Below are 18,373 nucleotides of genomic sequence, written 5' to 3' on the forward strand. Positions count from 1 at the left end.
AGACCAGGAAAGAAGCCCAGAGCTCTACCACTTTCTTTCTGGCCATCTAGGGAAAGCCATTTTCTTTTGCTGAGTCTCAGTTTCTTCATGGTGGTGGTGGTGGTGGAGGTTGTGGTGGAAGTGGTGGAAAACATCACCTGCTTGCTTTCAGGCTCAGAGACGGGATGTGCTGTGCTGTGCTTAGTTGCTCGACTCTTTGCAGACTGTAGCCAGCCAGGCTCCTCTGTCTATGGGGATTCTCCAGGCAAGAATACTAGAGTGGGTTGCCATGCCCTCCTCCAGGGGATCTTCCCAACCCAGGGGTCAAACCCAGGTCTCCAGCATTGCAGGTGATTCTTTACCAGCTGAGCCACCAGGGAAGCCCAGAGATGGAATGAGATATCTATAAATCCTTCATCAACAATTAAAAATCATGACAAATACAATGCGGTATTATTATTATTCCAGTAAGGAACCTTACTTCTCCTTTCCTCCAAGAAGCAAAGCTCAGATCAGGTCAATAGAACTAGCCAACCATAAAACTCTCAGGACAACATACCTCCCCCAGTATTCTCCACTGGCTTCTAAACTGCAGCAATGGTTTATCACTAAGCATCTGAAAGCCAATGTGCCAGCAGAACTCAGAGACATAAACACCTCTACAAAACGTGAAAAGCTGTTCTTTGGAGTAAAGGGAAGTGAGCAAAGAAAGAAAAGGACTGTTGGAGAGAGTGGGTTTATTTTCTGCCTTCAGTTGATAGTTGTTGTTTAGTTGCTAAGTCGTGTCCGACTCTTTTGTGACCCATGGACTGTATAGCCCGCCAGGCTCCTCTGTTCATGGGCTTTTCTCAGCCAAGAAAACTGGAGTGGATTGCCATTTCCTCCTCCAAGAAATCTTCCCAACCCAGGGATCAAACCTGTGTCTCCTGCATTGACAGGCAGATTCTTCACCACTGAGCTGCTAGGGAAGCCCTCAATTGATAGTGGGAAAGCACAATCTCCCTATTTTCATGACCTCTATGCTGAAAACCAAATATCTTAAAGTGACAGCCTACTTGTTTAGAAATACTTATAGTAGTAAAGTTCAGTAAATGGCTTAACAAAAGTACAATTTCACATGTACATTTAGAGGAAACTGGCTATTGGAGCACACGCTGAGGTGGCCTAAAGGTCTGCTCTCCAAGCAAATCAGAGGAAAGGCCTATGTGTGTAAACTGAATTATTTAAATCTGAATAAATCTTAAATGAAGCACATGGAGTGTGCCAGACAGTAAAAGTCAGCTTCCGCAAATGCTTTTAAGTCACTTTCTGTTTGGTTACAGAAAATTCTTTCAATCTTTTTGTCCCATTTCAATCCTTTTACTCGAGAATAGGGATTCCTCAATTTAAGTAAAGATTAATTCAGAAAGCCTGGAAATCACAGTTGAAAAATCTCAAAGTCCAATACAGAGGGGAAAAGTTGAGAATGAATGGAGAACTGTTTGAGCTTTACTTTAAAATGCTATTTCGACTGCTGGTGTTTTAGCTTCTACAATGGTTGGGTTTGGTAGAGGGTTGTATCTGAGAAGTTGCATCATGTGGAGAAAAAATATGCGGACTCCCAAATTACTTTTTCCTAAAACTTATGGCTCCTTAATTATTAAACTTTAATTAAGGTAACTGACTTTACCTTACTTTTTCTTATCTGTAAAGCAGAGATAACCCTGCCTTCTTAGAAGGTACATGTGAAAATTAAATGAGATAGTATCTCTCCTTACCTGACATACTGGAGCCACCCAATAAATGATGACTCCATTATCCACATCCTTTTCTGACTCTTAAGGATGGCATTCCAAAGTATCCTCTCTTTCTCCTAAGAAAACACTTTGATTTAACTTTTCTTCAAAAATGGAGAGAGACATAACAATTACAAGGGAGAAAGAGGGAAAGAAAACCAAAGGGATCTTCCAAACGGAGTGAGTGTTCAGATTTTTACTGCCAAGAATTAGAATTTGATTTGTTCTATGGTCATGTGTTTATATATATAAAAAATGGGTTATAGTTTGTCTCATCTTCAGTTCGTCACAATTTTTCAAGAGGGGCCAAATACTGATTGAAATGCAGAAAAGAGATGAACTACCACCTCTCTGGGGGTAACCGGTCAACCTAAGAAAAGCCTGAACATATTATTCTTTTACTCACCATGTTTACACGAGGGTAGAAAACCACTACTCTTTGGGGGCCACAAATATTTCCTCTCTTTTCAATTCAGCAACTGAGCAGACTTTTCCACCACCATAGACTACAGTGCTGGAAGACAGAGTGAATTCCTCTGAAACATGAGATGTTTGGTCTAAGAAGATAACTAACGACCTGACTCTTAACTGAACTACGACCAAGAAATGAAGACAAGTTTTAAACTCTTCCAATCTTCCTGTTTCAAAAACAGAGCATCAGTGGTGGTGTCATTCCCTCCTACTTCTGGCTGAGCTGCTTGATGAGGGTGGACCAAGAGGAAGGCTAAGCCCCACTCACCAGGCTCCTTTAGGCGCAAGGGTGCTCAATGGGGCAGGTGGGGATGGTCTGGGAATTCTGGCCGCTCGTGGGATTCTCATGCCTCCACCAGACCTGCCCATCCCCGCCCAACACACTTCCAATTCCCACAAATATTTGAGGTTTGACCAAGTTAGGATAGGTCACTGCTGGGTCATTCAGCATCTAAAATTATTTGCCTCTAACCAAAAAGATCTCAGACTAAGGGAATCATTTTAGTATTCAAGGTTATCAGAGGAAAATAAAACAAAAGCTCTGTTGCCAAGAATTTGAGTCATTTCTCTACATACAACAACTTCAAGGCACCTCCTCTTGGCTGGAAAAGAAATCCCTTGGGTGACTTATTTCGGATCAAAGTCGTTTTGAAAATAGAAAACTCTACATTCTCAAAGGGATAGATCACTGTCTGAAGTGAATTTCATTTAACCTAAAGTTTTATGCCAACTTAAACACACGAAAGCCCCAATGCTTATAAGAAGGCATTCACCTCTGCCTTGCTTATAGGTACATGGAAAAGCTATTATGGGGATAATCAGCTCAACTATAAAATGGAGCAGTCATACATAATGACAAAAACAGATACAAGTCATAAATTGCCTTTTTCCCTTCAGAATCCATGCAGGCAGGCACTCTAGTACATTCTTTTGTGCAAAGATAAAACTTTTGCCTTGAATAAACAGTGGCTTAGTCTCAGTTGAGCCTTATAAATAGACTGCCTACAAAACAAATACAAACAAATGCTGTTTATCTTAAACAAAAGGCAGATGGACCTCTCTGCCCTCAATCAGGTCACAGTATATATGATAGAAGGCTGGCTAGTGGCAGGGGCTGGCTGAGAATCTCTAGGTGCACGGACACAAGCTGGTTTCCACTGGATCACTGCTGTGCCCAGATCTGGTTTTGTAGGCACAAAAGGCCAGTGGAAGGCTCTCTTAGAAGGGAAGTGGCTCCTCCACACACGGTACCCCAAGAAAAGACCAAAGAACAAAATACTATCTAAAGTGCTAGCTAGGTTTCCCACTGAACTATCCAAACAGTCTCAATTTCCCACTCTCTCTTTCCCGCTTCACTTGCTTCATGTGTGTTAGTCACTCAGTTGTGTCTGACTCTTTGCGACCCCATGGACTGTAGTCCGCCAGGCTCCTCTGTCCATGAGGTTTCCCAGGCAAGAATACTGGAATCAGCTGCCATTTCCTCCTCCAGGGGATATTCCCAACCCAGGGATCAAACCTGAATCGCTTGCACTGGCAGGCGGATTCTTTACCACTGAGCCATCAGGGTAGCCCCAAGAATGGCCACAACCAGCACCATTCCCTGAGAGCCTGCTTTATGACAGAGGTGATGTGACAGCGGTCATCTTACAAGCTAACCAAGTGATGTCAAGTAATAAGCTTCTGGTGGAAAACTAACAGTAATTAATTTTTCATGGTCTCTCTAGTGCCTGGAAGAAAGCCTCATACACACAAAGGAGAAACAACATACAGGGGAAAAAACAAGGTCTTTAGAATTAGCTGGACTTGGTTTCATATCATTCCTGTCATTTTTAGTTGCACGACCTTGAAAAAAATCTCTTTAAGTCTCAGTTTCCTGATTTGAAGAATAGAGCTTAACATACACAAGACAATGTATATAAGAAGCCTAGAAGAAGGCCTGACAAAGAGAAGATGTTCAATTAATGTTTATGAGTGAGTATGTTCTCCATAAAGAGACAGGGAGTTTCAACCTTGTTCCTGCATCTTTTTCCTACTAATGCTGCCTGTACCAAGAAACATATTAGGTCTTTATCCAATTCACAACAAACAAAACTGATTTAAAACAATAAAACAATGGCTAAAGCTATATAGAATAAAATGTTATTAACTAAAACTAAGAGAAATTTCATATTTCCTTGACAAAAATTTAGATCTGTAGAATTTGAGCTGGGAAGTCTGAGCTTGGTAGAAATTAAATGCTCCAAAGTCAAAGAGAGAAATAAACCCATCACACAACTCTAAAAGTTATCAGTAAAACTAACCTTTAGTGAATATGGAACAAAAATTTAAATTCCATGAACAATAACTGACTTTGATGAAAAAACTCTTAGTCAAAAACAGGCAAAAACTATAACTGAAAAAGACACACGTACCCCAATGTTCTCTGCAGCACTATTTACAACAGCAAGGAGATGCAAGCAACTTAGATGTCCATTGACAGAAGAATGAATAAAGAAGTTGTGTTACATATATACAATGGAATATTACTCAGCCATAAACAGGAATGCATTTGAGTGAGTTCTAATGAGGTGGATGAAACTAGAGCCTATTATGGAGTGAAGTAAGTCAGAAAGTACATGCAGAGTACATCATGTGAAATGCTGGGCTGGATGAATCACAAGCTGGAATCAAAATTGCCAGGAGAAATACCAACAACTTCAGATATGCAGATGATACCACTCTAAAAGCCGAAAGTGAAGAACTAACTGAAGAAGAACTACTGATGAGAGTGAAAGAGGAGAGTGGAAAAGCTGGTTTAAAACTCAACATTCAAAAAACTAAGACCGTGGCACCAAGTCCCATCACTTCACGGCAAATAGAAGGGGAAAAAGTAGAAGCAGTGACAGATTTTCTCTTCTGAGGCTCCAAAATCACAGTGAACAGTGACTGCAGCCATGAAATTAAAAGACACTTGCTCCTTGAAAGGAAAGCTATGACAAACCTAGACAGTGTATCAAAAAGCAGAGACATCACTTTGCTGACAAAGGTCCATGTAGTCAAAGCTATGGTTTTTCCAGTAGTCATGGACAAATGTGACAGTTGGACCATAAAGAAGGCTGAGCGCTGAAGAATGGATGCTTTTGAATTGTGGTGCCAGAGAAGACTCTCGAGAGTCTCTTGGACAGAAAAGAGACCAAAGCAGTTCATCCTAAGGTAAATCAACCCTGAATATTCATTGGAAGGACTGATGCTGAAGCTCCAATACTCTGGGCACCTGATGCAAAAAGCTGACTCATTGGAAAAGACTCTGATGCTGGGAAAGACTGAGGGCCAGAAGAGAAGGGGGCAGTAGAGGATGAAATGGTTATATAGCATCACTGACGCAATGTACATGAATTGAGCAAACTCTGAGAGACAGTGAAGGACAGGGAAGCCTGGTGTACCGCAGTCCATGGGGTCACAAAGAGCCAGACATGACTAGCAACTGAACAAGAAGTCACAAAGAGAAGAACAAACATTCTATATTAACGCATATACATGGAATCTAGAAAGATGGTACTGATGAACCTATCTGCAGGGTAGCAACAGAGATGCAGGCATAGAGAGCAGTCTGTGTGCACAGTGGGGGAAGGAGAGGGTGGGACAAACTGAGACAGCTGCATTGAAACATACACATCACGCTATGTCAAACAGATAGTCAGTGGGGATTTGCTGCACGACACAGGGAGCTCAACGCAGTGCTCTGTGACAACCTAGCGGGGTGGGATGGGGTGAGAGGTGGGAAGGAGGTTCAAGAGGGAGGGGACATATGTATGCCTATGGCTGATTCATGTTGATGTATGACAGAAACCAACACAAAATTGTAAAGAAATTATCCTCCAATTAAAAATATATAAATTAATGTTTTTACAGAGAAAGTTATTAAAATATTTGCATTCATGAGTGTAGAGTCAAAACATTACTGGGATCACAAAAGTACCCAAGATGAAGAGCGTCTTATATTGCCTTGATGAGGACACAAAGAGAGGGATGGAAAGTGGGACAGAGCAGATGATGATGATCAAAAGTACTCCACTCCTTTGCTGGAAGAAATTATGCTATTGGCTTTCTTCCCTTAGGAAGACCAGATGACAGCTGTGCAGAGAAAACACTGAGTTTCTACAGGGGCAGAAAAGAGAATGGAATCATTTGTTCTACTATTAACATCTGAGACTTTCTTAGTTTACAAAGAACTTAAAAAAAAATTTAAGAATAACTATGCAATTTTCCTATAAATAATGAAAATAATCACAAAATAATTACAGAGAGAAGGGAATGAGAGTCTAAGAGAGGAAATTTGTTCAATGGATGTCCCCCCACCATGAATTCTCTGGCTTTCAGAGAGGTTAGAGGGTCTTATATTCAAATGACACCCAACAAGGGAAAAGTATGCTTTTTTCATTCATGTTGCAGAGAGAAACCTGCTCCTCTGACAAGGTTTGAGAATCTGAAATGCTGTGCCTTTCTTAAATAAATCATATTCCTAGAAAGGATTCCAGGAGTAACCATCTTGTCATGGCCTTAGGAACAGGATCAGATCTCTGAGTTCTACTCAAAGGGTGTGAGTTCTTTTGTCAAGATCCAGGCAAAGGGATCATGGACAGATGCTCACAGCTTGGTGGCTAACCCTAAATCATATCACCTTTGATCTGGAATCCATAGGTGATTTCTGGGGGTTTGGAGACCAGAAGAAGAGGCTAAGAGAAATAAAGGGGATACAAGGCAGAGATTACCTCCTAGTTGTACCTCCTTGATGCTAACAGTAAATAAGGTAAACAAAAGTTTAAAATATAATAAGAAATTCCAGAAGTGGACATGATAGACTGGAGATTAAAAATGTTCTGTGAAGAATTCTTATCTACCCACAGACAACTAAGACCTGCAGATCTATTACCTTCTTATGACAGAATGGTTTTCCTTTTAACTCGAGGGAGAGGGTTGTTACCTCTTCATCTCCTTTGCTCCTCGGGTCAGTGGAGATAAGGCAAAGTACCAACACCTTCTTACAGGTTAAACAAAACAAAAACAAAAGACTAAAATCTCTTGAGACAGACAGGTAGGTTATTTAAAAGCAGGAATGGGCAGAACCCAGGTTTTCTGACTACTAGGTGCCTTCAGCACTCAACCCTATGTCTGCAATAGTGACTTATGATCTCAAGAGGCATGAAGTCTCTGACAATCCAATAAAAACTTCAGCTCTTTGTTCCAAGAAAATACACACACACAATATTTATAATTAATTTTAAGAGGTTTATGGGGCTATTCCACTCCATCCAAAGCCGACTAAACCAAGCCCTTTGGACTTTGCAGCCAAGAGGGGCTGGTGGGAGGGGGCTTGGTGAGGTGCAGTTCTGCCTTGTCTGACCCCGTTCTTTAATCACTGGAACTCAGGCACTCTTTAAAGGAATACTTCCCACAGGCCAACAGTTGATTACTGTGGTCATTTGCACTTCCTTAAACTCTTCTTGTATACACAGAAAAGCAAACAAAACATTCCCCCAAAGCAACATGAAAGGTCTGATTGCAACCCACAAAACTACAAGAAAACGGAGATCTGCAGCCAAATTGCATACATGCAGAATCACAGATGACCTGAGTGGGCATTCAGCGGACAGACCTGGTCTTTGACGCTACCATTTCCAAAAGGAAGTGGTAATTTTAAGTTTCTTTGCTTTCTCATGATAGATAATGTGGACTAATTGCTATAGCACATCCAGGGTTTGGGGTATCAAAATAAATTACACAGCTATTCCTCTGAGTAGCAGTCTGTGATGCCCACTCTGATTAGCTCACTAAAGGCAAGAAAAAACATGAAGAAGGACACCAACCCTCTGGGAGGCAGGGTTCCCACTCAAGTACCCTTATGCAAATCCAACAACAAGATAAAGCACGATATCCAGCAAACACAGGCACACTGCCACCCAGGCCTTTGGATGGACTTAGGGGTGAGAACAGAGGCAAGAAGTATTCTGCCTTCCCTTCTGCTCAAGTTATATTCTTACTCTGACCCTCAAGCTTCAAAAAGTTTTTCCAGGGGAAACAGAGGAACCTGGAGATAAATGAGATGCCCCTGAATGAGAGAGAATTAAAGAAAGGGCCGACCCTTTCCATGGGGATGTTGCAGAAAAACTCTGGAAAAAGGCACCCAGTCTCACCTGTGGAGCTACTGCTGCTGCTGCTAAGTCGCTTCAGTCGTGTCCGACTCTGTGCGACCCCATAGACGGCAGCCCACCAGGCCCCACCATCCCTGGGATTCTCCAGGCAAGAAGAGTTGGGGAAAATTCCCCACATCTTCATTCTCAACCACAAGGTAGCCAGAGGGTCCTAATGGCCAAACTGGCCCAACGGAGTGTGGCTCTCCCACTCCCAGAGCCTGAGACCCACCCCCCGTAGACCATAAGACACTGGTTTTCATTTCAAGGGCATTAATGGTTTCCCAGGTGGCGCTAGTAGTAAAGAACCCACCTACCAATGCAGGAGACATTAAGAGACAATGGGTTCAGTCCCTGGGTTGGGAAGATCCTGTGGAGGAGGGCATGGCAACCCACTCCAGTATTATTTCCTAGAGAATCCCATGGACAGAGGAGCCTCATGGGCTATGGTCACACAGAGTCAGACATGACTAAAGCAACTTAGCACAGCACAATGGTTTCCTGGTGACCAAAGTCTAAAGATTTTACATTGATGCAAACCAAAGAGTCAAAATGAAAACCCCTTTCTCTTGTTCAGTCTGTGTTTTTCAAAATTTTTGTAATGTCATACCTAACTTTATTTTCACAGTAAGCCATAATGTCAGGGCATATTCCAGGTTAAGGAAGACCTCTAAATAAATGACGTGTCTTGTATTTTTCAAGTGAAAACAAAGCCCAGGGGAACAAAAATAAAAAACTAAGTATAAAAACAAAGACACTGTCCTATGTTAATTAGTTTTAAAAAATTAAGTAAGATCCTTAAACTAAGCATTTACATTAAATTTTTTTTTTGAAGTATAGCTGAGGCACAAAGTTATATAAGCTACAGGTGCACAGAAGTAAATATGTTAAGTGCATAATTTTATAACCAGTTCAGTAGCTAAGAGAACACTGAGGAACCTGTCCCACTTTTATGTTGCTTCAGGGTTGAAGGTCCAAGGGAAGCAGAGGCAATGATTCAAGGCAGAAATGTGCAGACTCATTCAGACTTTGACCCTGAGTGTGTTTCTAAACCACGATTTAGAAAGTCTCTTGCTTCTCTACATTACACCCTTTCTCTAAAAGTAAGAGTACTGCCTGTTTTGAACCACAAGTCAAACAGTACATTTTGTTCTGGTTTAACTCTAAGTCCAGCACAGGCGTACCTCAGAGAGACTGTGGATTTCGATCTGGACCACCACAATAAAGCAAATATTGCAATAAAGTGAGTTGCACAGATTTTTTGATTTCCCAATGAACATAAAGTCATGTTTATACAACAGTGCAGTTGATCAAGTGCACGACAGCACTGTGTCTAAAAATATAAGGCACCTATCTTAATTTTTTAAATACCTTATTGCTAAAAAATGCTAACCACCATCCAAGTCTTCAGTGAATCATAATCTTTTTGCAAAATTAACATCAAAGATCACTTATCACCACAACAAATATAATCATAATGAAGAAGACTGAAATATTTCAAGAATTACCAAATGTGACAGAGACACAAAGTGAGCAGATGCTGTTGGAAAAATGGTGTTGACAGACTTGCTGGACACTCAGGCCTGCCACAAGCCTTCAATTTGTAAACAACTGTAAACAATCTGTGAGGCGCAATAAAAAGAGATCTGCTGGTACTGAAGAAACTGATCTGATTAAAGGACCATCATCCCTAGGAAAGCGTGTGGAAAACAGGAATAAATTTCCAACTTGCATACACTGTTACCAAGAGTGTTTCGCAACACAGAAATGTTGGCTGTTCAATTCCATCTCCTTCCCTGCTTGTAATCACGAATTCCCATGTGGCACCTGAATGGCTCTCTACACTGAAGCCACCATCCTCATGGTCATGACACAAATGGGCCTGTGACTTTGCCACGGCAACGCACTACAGTAAACGAGTGGGGAGTACAGGTGCTTTCCCAACGCTCGTTCATTCATGAAAAGGACGGTCTCTAAAAGGACTCTACGGTGAGCTGACAGGAAGGGGAGGAAAGCAGAGTCTTTAGATGCGTTTTGTATGTTATGAAATGGCAACCCCCCTCCCCACCACCTTCAACTACCTTCACCTTTTCCAGCTTCACATGTAACGTCAGCTTCCGCCAAAAATTAAACTGTGGAATAACAAGATGGCCACCAAACAGGAGGCCAATGCACAAAAAAGCCAACTAGAGCACAAGACACAGGAGAATCACATTGTTGCCATCCTGCAGGGGACTTACAGGCTCGCTTCACTCTGGAAGGCTGTACCTCAGTTTGGATTTTATCCGGTGAGCTGTGCGGAATAACTGGTAGATTTTAGGCAGAAGAATGGCACAATCAAACTATGTTTTAAAAAGAGAGTTCAAGGATGTCCCTGGTGGTCCAGTGTTTAAGGCTTCACCTTGCAACGCAGGGGGCAAGGGTTTGATCCTCATTGGGAAGCTAGGATCCCACATGCCTCGAGCCAAAAGAGCCAAAACAGAAGCAGTATTGCAACAAATTCAATAAAAACTTTCAAAATGGTCCACATCAAAAAATCCTTACATAAATAAAATAAGAAGCGAGTTCATGCTGGCAGCACTGTGAAAGCTGTGGTGAAGTCCGGGGCCAGGAGGCTATGACAGTGGCCCTGGAAACAGACAACCAGCATATGGACAGAGGCAGTGGGGACGGAGAGGAGGAAGCAGAGGTAGTGCAGAGGTGCGCTCGGCGGGCCGGGGCCTGGTTACAGGAGGTGAGGGGAAGACAGGGCATTCGGGTAGTGAAGCCCAGGCCGTGCATGCAACTTTCACAACCTATTCATTATAAAAGAACCACAGTAATGGAGAGGACTCTTGAGGCTGATTCCAGTGGAACTACACCTCCATTTGCTTACCTTGGCAGCAGAATTTGATACTCCATGGGTAACATTTCTTATAAGGCCCCCAACGTTTCCATACTTTATCAGTCCAGTCACCCCTTCAGAAACGTCATTCAAAAGCCCCATGGGGTTGCCAAGGAAGTCCACCGACCCCAAGATCCGGGCTGCCTGACTGAGGAGTTCCTGTCAAATGCAGCAGGGAGAGAAGAAAAGACCAGCCTCTTTTTACATCTGCAGGTTGAGTGTCCCAAGCAAAAAGGTTATAAATCAGTCCTGCCCTCCATTCCCACCACCAATTGCTCTTTATTTCTCATCAACTGTGAGCTCCTGCCCTTCCTAAGCTCCACCCTAAACCTCTCCCAATACACATCCCAGAGGTTATCCTCAATACTCTCATATGTACTCTTCAAAGCCATTTAGAAGAAAAAAGCTATGAAACAGGAAAGACTCTACAAGTATTTATTAGTATGCACATCGCACTCTCCTTTCCATCGTTCTATAAATATGAAATCAGTAAGCAGCAGAGAGAATTTTAAAAGGAAAGTGAGGGAGGGATGTGGAGCCCCTCGGAGTCTGTGGAGCAGGCGGTATGCATAGAGCAGGCAAGCTCAGACCTACTCCACACCCCCCAACCTCCTGGACCTCCACAGCCTGACTCCACTGTCCAGTGACATCCACTATCCCATACTCCTCACAGTGCAGTAGAAACATCACTGGTGAGCGAGGTCAAGGAAGGAAGGAAGGAGGGAGGGGGAGGGAGAGGAAGAGGGAGAGGGAGAGGCGGCAACAAGAACAGGACATACTTCACCTCTGATAGCTAATAAGTTTGATATGATCTTGACCTATCTAGTCATTGAAGAGTATGTATGCGTTGGCTTTGCATTTTGTTCTTTGCAGTCAGGATAATAAATGCAAAATGGAAAATGCCCAACTTGATTAAAAAAAAATTTAAGTTCATCTCTAGGGTAGGATCTCATATGTTCCAAGAACACTGGTGTGGTTGTTGAAAGTAAGCCCATGCCCGGTAAACAGAGTTCACAGTCTTGTGTTATCATGAAAGCATCAATTAAACTCTTGGTAAGAGTTGTGACTGATCTAGTGGAAGGTCCTGAGACTAGTTCTAAGAAACAAGACTAACAGCTTGTAAGTCAGAGGCACTGTTTGGGTATTTTCATGATGTGCGTGGACTTCGTGGGCTGTGACCTGACCCCATAACACAATGGTCAGGGCTGAAATGTTCAGCTGGGCTGTTGGCAATAACGTCTCAGTAACCAGAATTCCCAAACTACTAAAAGAAGCATTCTGCTCGTGCTTCCAGCCACCGAGTACCACTCCAAAGCTCACCTCCTGGAAATGTTTGAGGATATCATTGATGATGAAGTCCTTGGTCTCATAGGGATGCACTCGAGTGAATGGATCCAGATTGATCACAGCGTCTTCAAATCGAATCAATGGAAATCCCAAGGTGCTTTTCAGGGCCTAGTTAGGGAAGAAAGGCAACAACACACTTCAGCCATACGATGGCCTTCCACGGTACTGTAATTCTGGATTCCATGAAAGCTACAAGTCATGTCAACTTTCCAATGGGAGTCAAGATTATGATATTCATAAATAAGGATTTTCCAGGTAAACATTAGGAAGAAACACACTACACACACACACACATACACACACACACGTATCATCCAAAGTAACATATTATTCACATAGAAATAAATACTTTAGCTTCACAGCATAATTCTTTATGATCTGTTTTGGACCTATATGTTTGTCATGTTTTACTTTGTTTCTTTTTTTTCCAGATTTTTTAATGTAGACCATTTTTAAAGTCTTCATTGAATTTATTACAATATTGATTTTATGTTGTGGTATTTTGGCCATGAGGCATCTGGGACCCCAGCTTCCCAACCAAGGATCGATCCTTGTCCCCCTGTACTGGAAGGCAGATTCTCAACCACTGGACCTCCAGGGAAGTCCCATGTTTTACTTTTTGACTGAAATATACCACTCATATGGAAAGGTGTACTCATCAAATGAATGTTTCAATGATGTTTCTCCAAGTAAACACAACCACAGTGACAGACTTTATTTTCTTCGACTCCAAAATCACTGCAGATGATAACTGCAGCCATGAAAGTAAGAGACACTTGCTCCTTGGAAGAAAAGCTATGATATATCCAAACAGCGTATTAAAAAGCAGAGATGTTACTTTGCTGACAAAGGTCTGTATAGTCGAATCTATGGTTTTCCCAGTAGTCATGTATAGATGTGAGAGTTGGACCATAAAGAAGGCTGAACACCAAAGAATTTATGCTTTTGAGTTGTGGTGTTGGAGAAGACTCTTCAGAGTCCCATGGACTGCAAGGAGATCAAACCAGTCAATCCTAAAGGAAATCAATCCTGAATATTCATTAGAAGGACTGATGCTGAAGCTGAAGCTCCAATACTTTGGCCACCTGATGCAAAGCGCTGACTCATTAAAAAGACCCCAATGCTGGTAAAGATTGAAGGCAGGAGGAGAAGAGGAACAGAGGACAAGACAGAAGGCATCACTGACTCAACGGACATGAGTTTGAGCAAGCTCCGGGAGTTGGTGATGGACAGGCAAGCCTGGTGTGCTGCAGTCCATGGGGTCACCAAGTGTCAGACACGACTGAGCGACTGAACAGAAACACAACCCAGTAACCACCACCTAGACCAGAAAGGTGGTTATTATCCCTATCTTGGAAGCAACCACCCCCTTGTGAACTCTTGGTCACGACTCCTTCATTCCCTAAGGTCAACTGTGTCTTGACTTCTATCATTACAGATGAGTTTTTCCTGCTTTGAATTTTACCTGAATGCAATCATCAGTATGGACGTGGTTGCATGTGGCTTCTGTCATCAACGTTAAGTCTGTGCAAGTCACTAGGTTGTTGCACACAGCTGCAGTTTAAATCTAACTGTCAGTGCTATGCACTATTCCAAAATGTGAATAAAACACAATTTATTCAACCACTGCTGTTGATGGACAGTTGTGCTGTTTCCAACTTTTTTTTTATGAATAGCGCTCTTATGAACATTCTTGGATGTGTCTTTTGGGGCACATTTGTACACATCTTTTTTTTTTTTTTTTAATATCTACCTGGGAGTGGAACTGCTGGGTCATAAAGAATATACATGTTCAACCTTAGCCTATGCTGCCGAACAGTTTTCCAAAGCAGCTGAACTGGTTTGGCTCCCCTGAAGCAGCCTATGAAATTTCCTGTTAGGCAACATCCTCGCCAACACTTGGTATAGAAAGCTTTTTAAAAAAACAATGTTCTGATGGGTGTGTAATGCTAACTCTGTGTGATTCTAACTTCCATTTTCTTGTTCAAGGATGAGATTAAGCACCTGATAATATACACATCAGCCTTGTGGATATACTTTTTTGTTAAGTGCCTACTCAAGGCTTTTTCTCATTTGCACAGTGGATTGTCTGTTTTTTCCTTATAGTTTTGTAGGTGTTTTTCTTATACATTCTATATACAAGTCTGTTTCATGAATGCATTGCAAACATCCTCTCCCATTCCGTGACTTGTCTTACCACTCTTTGGTGCTTTTTGACAGCAAATATTCTTAGTTTTAATGAAATCCAACTTAACAATCTTTCCCTTTATGATGGGAACGTTCTATGTTGGTAGTTAAGAAATTATCTACACTAAGGTCAGAGATATTTGCATATATTTACTTGTAGAATTTTGTTTTACTCTTCACATCAAATCTACAACCTACTTGAACATGACAATATTTATATATATTGAAAGCAGAGATCAAGAAGCATTCTTTCCAGGGAGGTATCTTATCATCTTAATAATATTTATTGAAGGGTCACCCTTGCCCTTATCGTGGTACAGTGCAATTTTGTCATAAGTCAAGTGACTGTACTCATGTGTCTGTTTCTGGATTCTCATTTTGCCCTGTCTTCTGCCAATACCACACTGTCTTAATTACTGTAATTTTATAATAATTTTGAAGTCTAATAGTAAGCTCTTCAACTCTGTTCTTTTTTCTTCAGAATTTTTGGCTACATTTTACACTTTCCAGGTAAATTTCAGAATCAGCCTATCAATCTGCCACAAAAAAAAAAAATTGCTAGATTTTTCATAATGATTGTATTGAATCTATACATCAATTTGAGAAATGACAACTTTACAATATTCAATCTTCCAGTGTATTAATGAGGTACATCCCTTTATCTATTCATTTAAAAAATTTTTCTCAGTAATATTTCATTGTTTTCTGTGCAGAGGTCTTGTATACACTGTTGGATTTATTCCTAGGCATCAAGTGGTACAGTAAAAATGGCCACAAATTCTTTGCATCTTCTACCATTAATGAAGTCTATTTCCCCTTCACCTGAATCTGCATTGACCTTATAATTTACTTTAAACAATAAAATGCCACCTAAGTAACACTGAGCAATCTCTGAGCTTTGGCCTCAAGAAATCTTGGAGCATCTCCTTCATCCATTTTGATGTTTCCACGATGTGAGGAGGCCAAGTCTAGCTTCCTTGAAAACCAGAGACCACATGGAAGGGGGTTCTGTTGACAGCCAACAACAAGCGCCTGACATGGTCGTAAGGTCACCTTACACTGTTTGGTCTCAGTTGACTGGCAGGTGACTGCAGTTACATCAATAACTACAGGTGAGCCCAGCAAACACAGCACCTAGCTAAGTCCGGTCCAAATTGCTGACTCACAGAGTTGAGAACAAATAAAATGGTTGTTTCAAACTACTCAGTTTTGGCCTGATTCATTCCACAGTTAATAGATGATATTGTATTTGATGTTTTCTTAAATGGTGTTGTAAAAGCATCCTTCAAATTTTCCTTTTCTTTTTAATTGCTGCTGACTAGAAATACAATTCACAATTTCTTCAGGGACCTTGTTAAATTTACTTATCCATTCTCATAACTTAGTTGTACATTGTTTTAGATTTTCTAGGTAATCATGTTCTCTACAAATAATAAAGTTTACATTTTCCTGTCCAGTGTTTGTACCTATTATTTATTTATCTTGCTGGCTAGAATTTCTAGCAAAACAGTGAACAGAAGTGGGGATAATAGCCATCCCTTTTTGCTTTCAACAGACCACCACTGAGTATATTTGGGGTAGATTTCTCATGGAGACACATTGTCAGATCAAGGCAGTTCCTGTCTACTTTTTGCTTGCTGACTTCTCATAAATGGATGCTGAATTTTGTCAAAAGATTTTGGTGCAACTATTGAGATATGCCCATTTTTTTAATTCTTTCATTTTGCTGCTGTGGTGAATGACATGATTTATTTGGAAATGTTAAATTGTGAGCACATGTGCTCAGTTGCTCAATCATGTCCAATTCTTTGTGACCCCATGGACTGTAGCCCACCAGGCTCCTCTGTCCATAGGATTCTTCTGGCAAGAATACTGGAGTGGATTGCCATTTTCTCCTCTAAAGAATCTTCCTGACCCAGGGATCCAACTAGCATTTCTTGCATCCCCTGCATTGGCAGATGGATTAACTTATACTCCTGGAATAAATATGACTTGCTTATAATATATTCATACAATTAGTCCTTGAATTATGTGGGGGTTAAGACTGCCAATCCCCTACACAGTCAAAAAGCCTCATACAGCTTTATAGTCAGCTTTCCACATCCACAGTTTTACAACCACAGACTTGACCAACCATGATCGTGTAGTGCTGTATTGATTGGGAAAAATCAGTATATTATTGGCCTATGTAGATCAAACCCATGTAATTCAAGGGTCACCTGTATTTTTCTTCTTATACACTGCTATATTTAATTTGATGATATTTTGTCCAATGTGTCTTGAACACATTTATAATTATTAATATTTTAAATCATGTGTCTAATTATGTCAACATCTGATTTATCTGTTTCTAGTGTCTATTTTTCCTCTTGGTAGGCCTGGTAACTTGTGATTGAATGCTTTTTGTATAAAAACGTGTAGATTTTAAATGAGTCTTTAGCTTTGGCAGGCAATTAAAGGATGAGATGGTTAGGTGGCATCACTGACTCAATGGACATGAGCTTGAGCAAACTCCAGGAGATAGTGAAGAACAGGGAAGCCTGGTGTGCTGCAGTCCATGAGGTTGCAAAGAGCAGGGCATGACTTAGCAACTGAACAACAAGGCAGTTAAAGGGGGTTAATCCAACTGGTGTTTTCAAGGCTGGCTTTCAATCTTTGTAAAGATGGTGAAGGACAGGGAAACCTGGCATGCTGCAGTCCATGGGATCGCAAAGATACGACTGAGCAACTGAACAACAACAGTAAAGATAATCTTGGTCTGTTTCCATCTTTATAAGGTTTGGTATAGTCCTTCAGCAGTCTCAACTGAAAACCAATTCCATCCCTCCACTTTTAATCTCCCCAGCACCATAAAACTGCTAAAAGATCTATTTAGTTAGCCTCTTGACTGCTGTTTTTTGCTTAGCTTCTCCTAGACTACTTAGAAATTGGCATCTGCTTCAAGAAATAAACAGCTCAAGACTACTGGGGTCCTTGTTCTGCCTGTCCCTTCTGTGTAAGATATGAGCCCCTCCACACCTATGGTCAATTAATCTTCAACAAAGAAGGCAAGAATATACAATGGAAAAAAGACAGTCTCCTCAGCAAGTGGTGTTGGGAAAGCTGGACAGTCGCATGTAAATCAATGAAGTTAGAACACTCCCTCACACCATACACAAAAATAAACTCAAAGTGGCTTAGAGACTTAAATATAAGACATGTCACCATAAAACTCCTAGAAGAGAACATAGGCAAAACATTCTCTGACATAAATCGTAGCAATGTTTTCTTAGGTCAGTCTCCCAAGGCAATGGAAATAAAAGCAAAAATAAATAAATGGGACCTAATCAAACTTGCACAGCAAAATAAACCATCAATAAAATGAAAAGACAACCTATGGGCTGGGAGAAAATACTTGCAAACAATGAGACCAACAAGGGCTTAATTTCCAAAATATTCAAACAGCTCATACAACTCAATAACAAAAAAGCAAGCAACCCAATCAGAAAATGGGCAGAAGACCCAAACAGACATTTATCCAGAGAAGACATACAGATGGGCAACAAGCACATGAAAAGATG

General features: G+C 41.1%; 1 protein-coding gene across 1 annotated transcript in view; it reads right to left on the reverse strand.

The window, feature by feature from the left end:
• The window catches only part of VPS13D (vacuolar protein sorting 13 homolog D (S. cerevisiae)), a 274,572-nt gene that overhangs the window by 88,388 nt on the left and 167,811 nt on the right, over nucleotides 1-18,373 (reverse strand). Inside the window, exons 65-66 of the mRNA XM_010850181.1 lie at nucleotides 12,600-12,734; nucleotides 11,271-11,438 (exon numbers count right to left, since the gene is read on the reverse strand). Coding sequence (XP_010848483.1) covers nucleotides 11,271-11,438; nucleotides 12,600-12,734 — 303 coding nt within the window. The remainder of the gene's footprint in view (nucleotides 1-11,270; nucleotides 11,439-12,599; nucleotides 12,735-18,373) is intronic.

The sequence above is a fragment of the Bison bison genome, unplaced genomic scaffold, assembly GCF_000754665.1.
Source record: "Bison bison bison isolate TAMUID 2011002044 unplaced genomic scaffold, Bison_UMD1.0 scf7180017864289, whole genome shotgun sequence".
In the NCBI taxonomy this organism is placed as follows: Eukaryota; Metazoa; Chordata; class Mammalia; order Artiodactyla; family Bovidae; genus Bison; species Bison bison.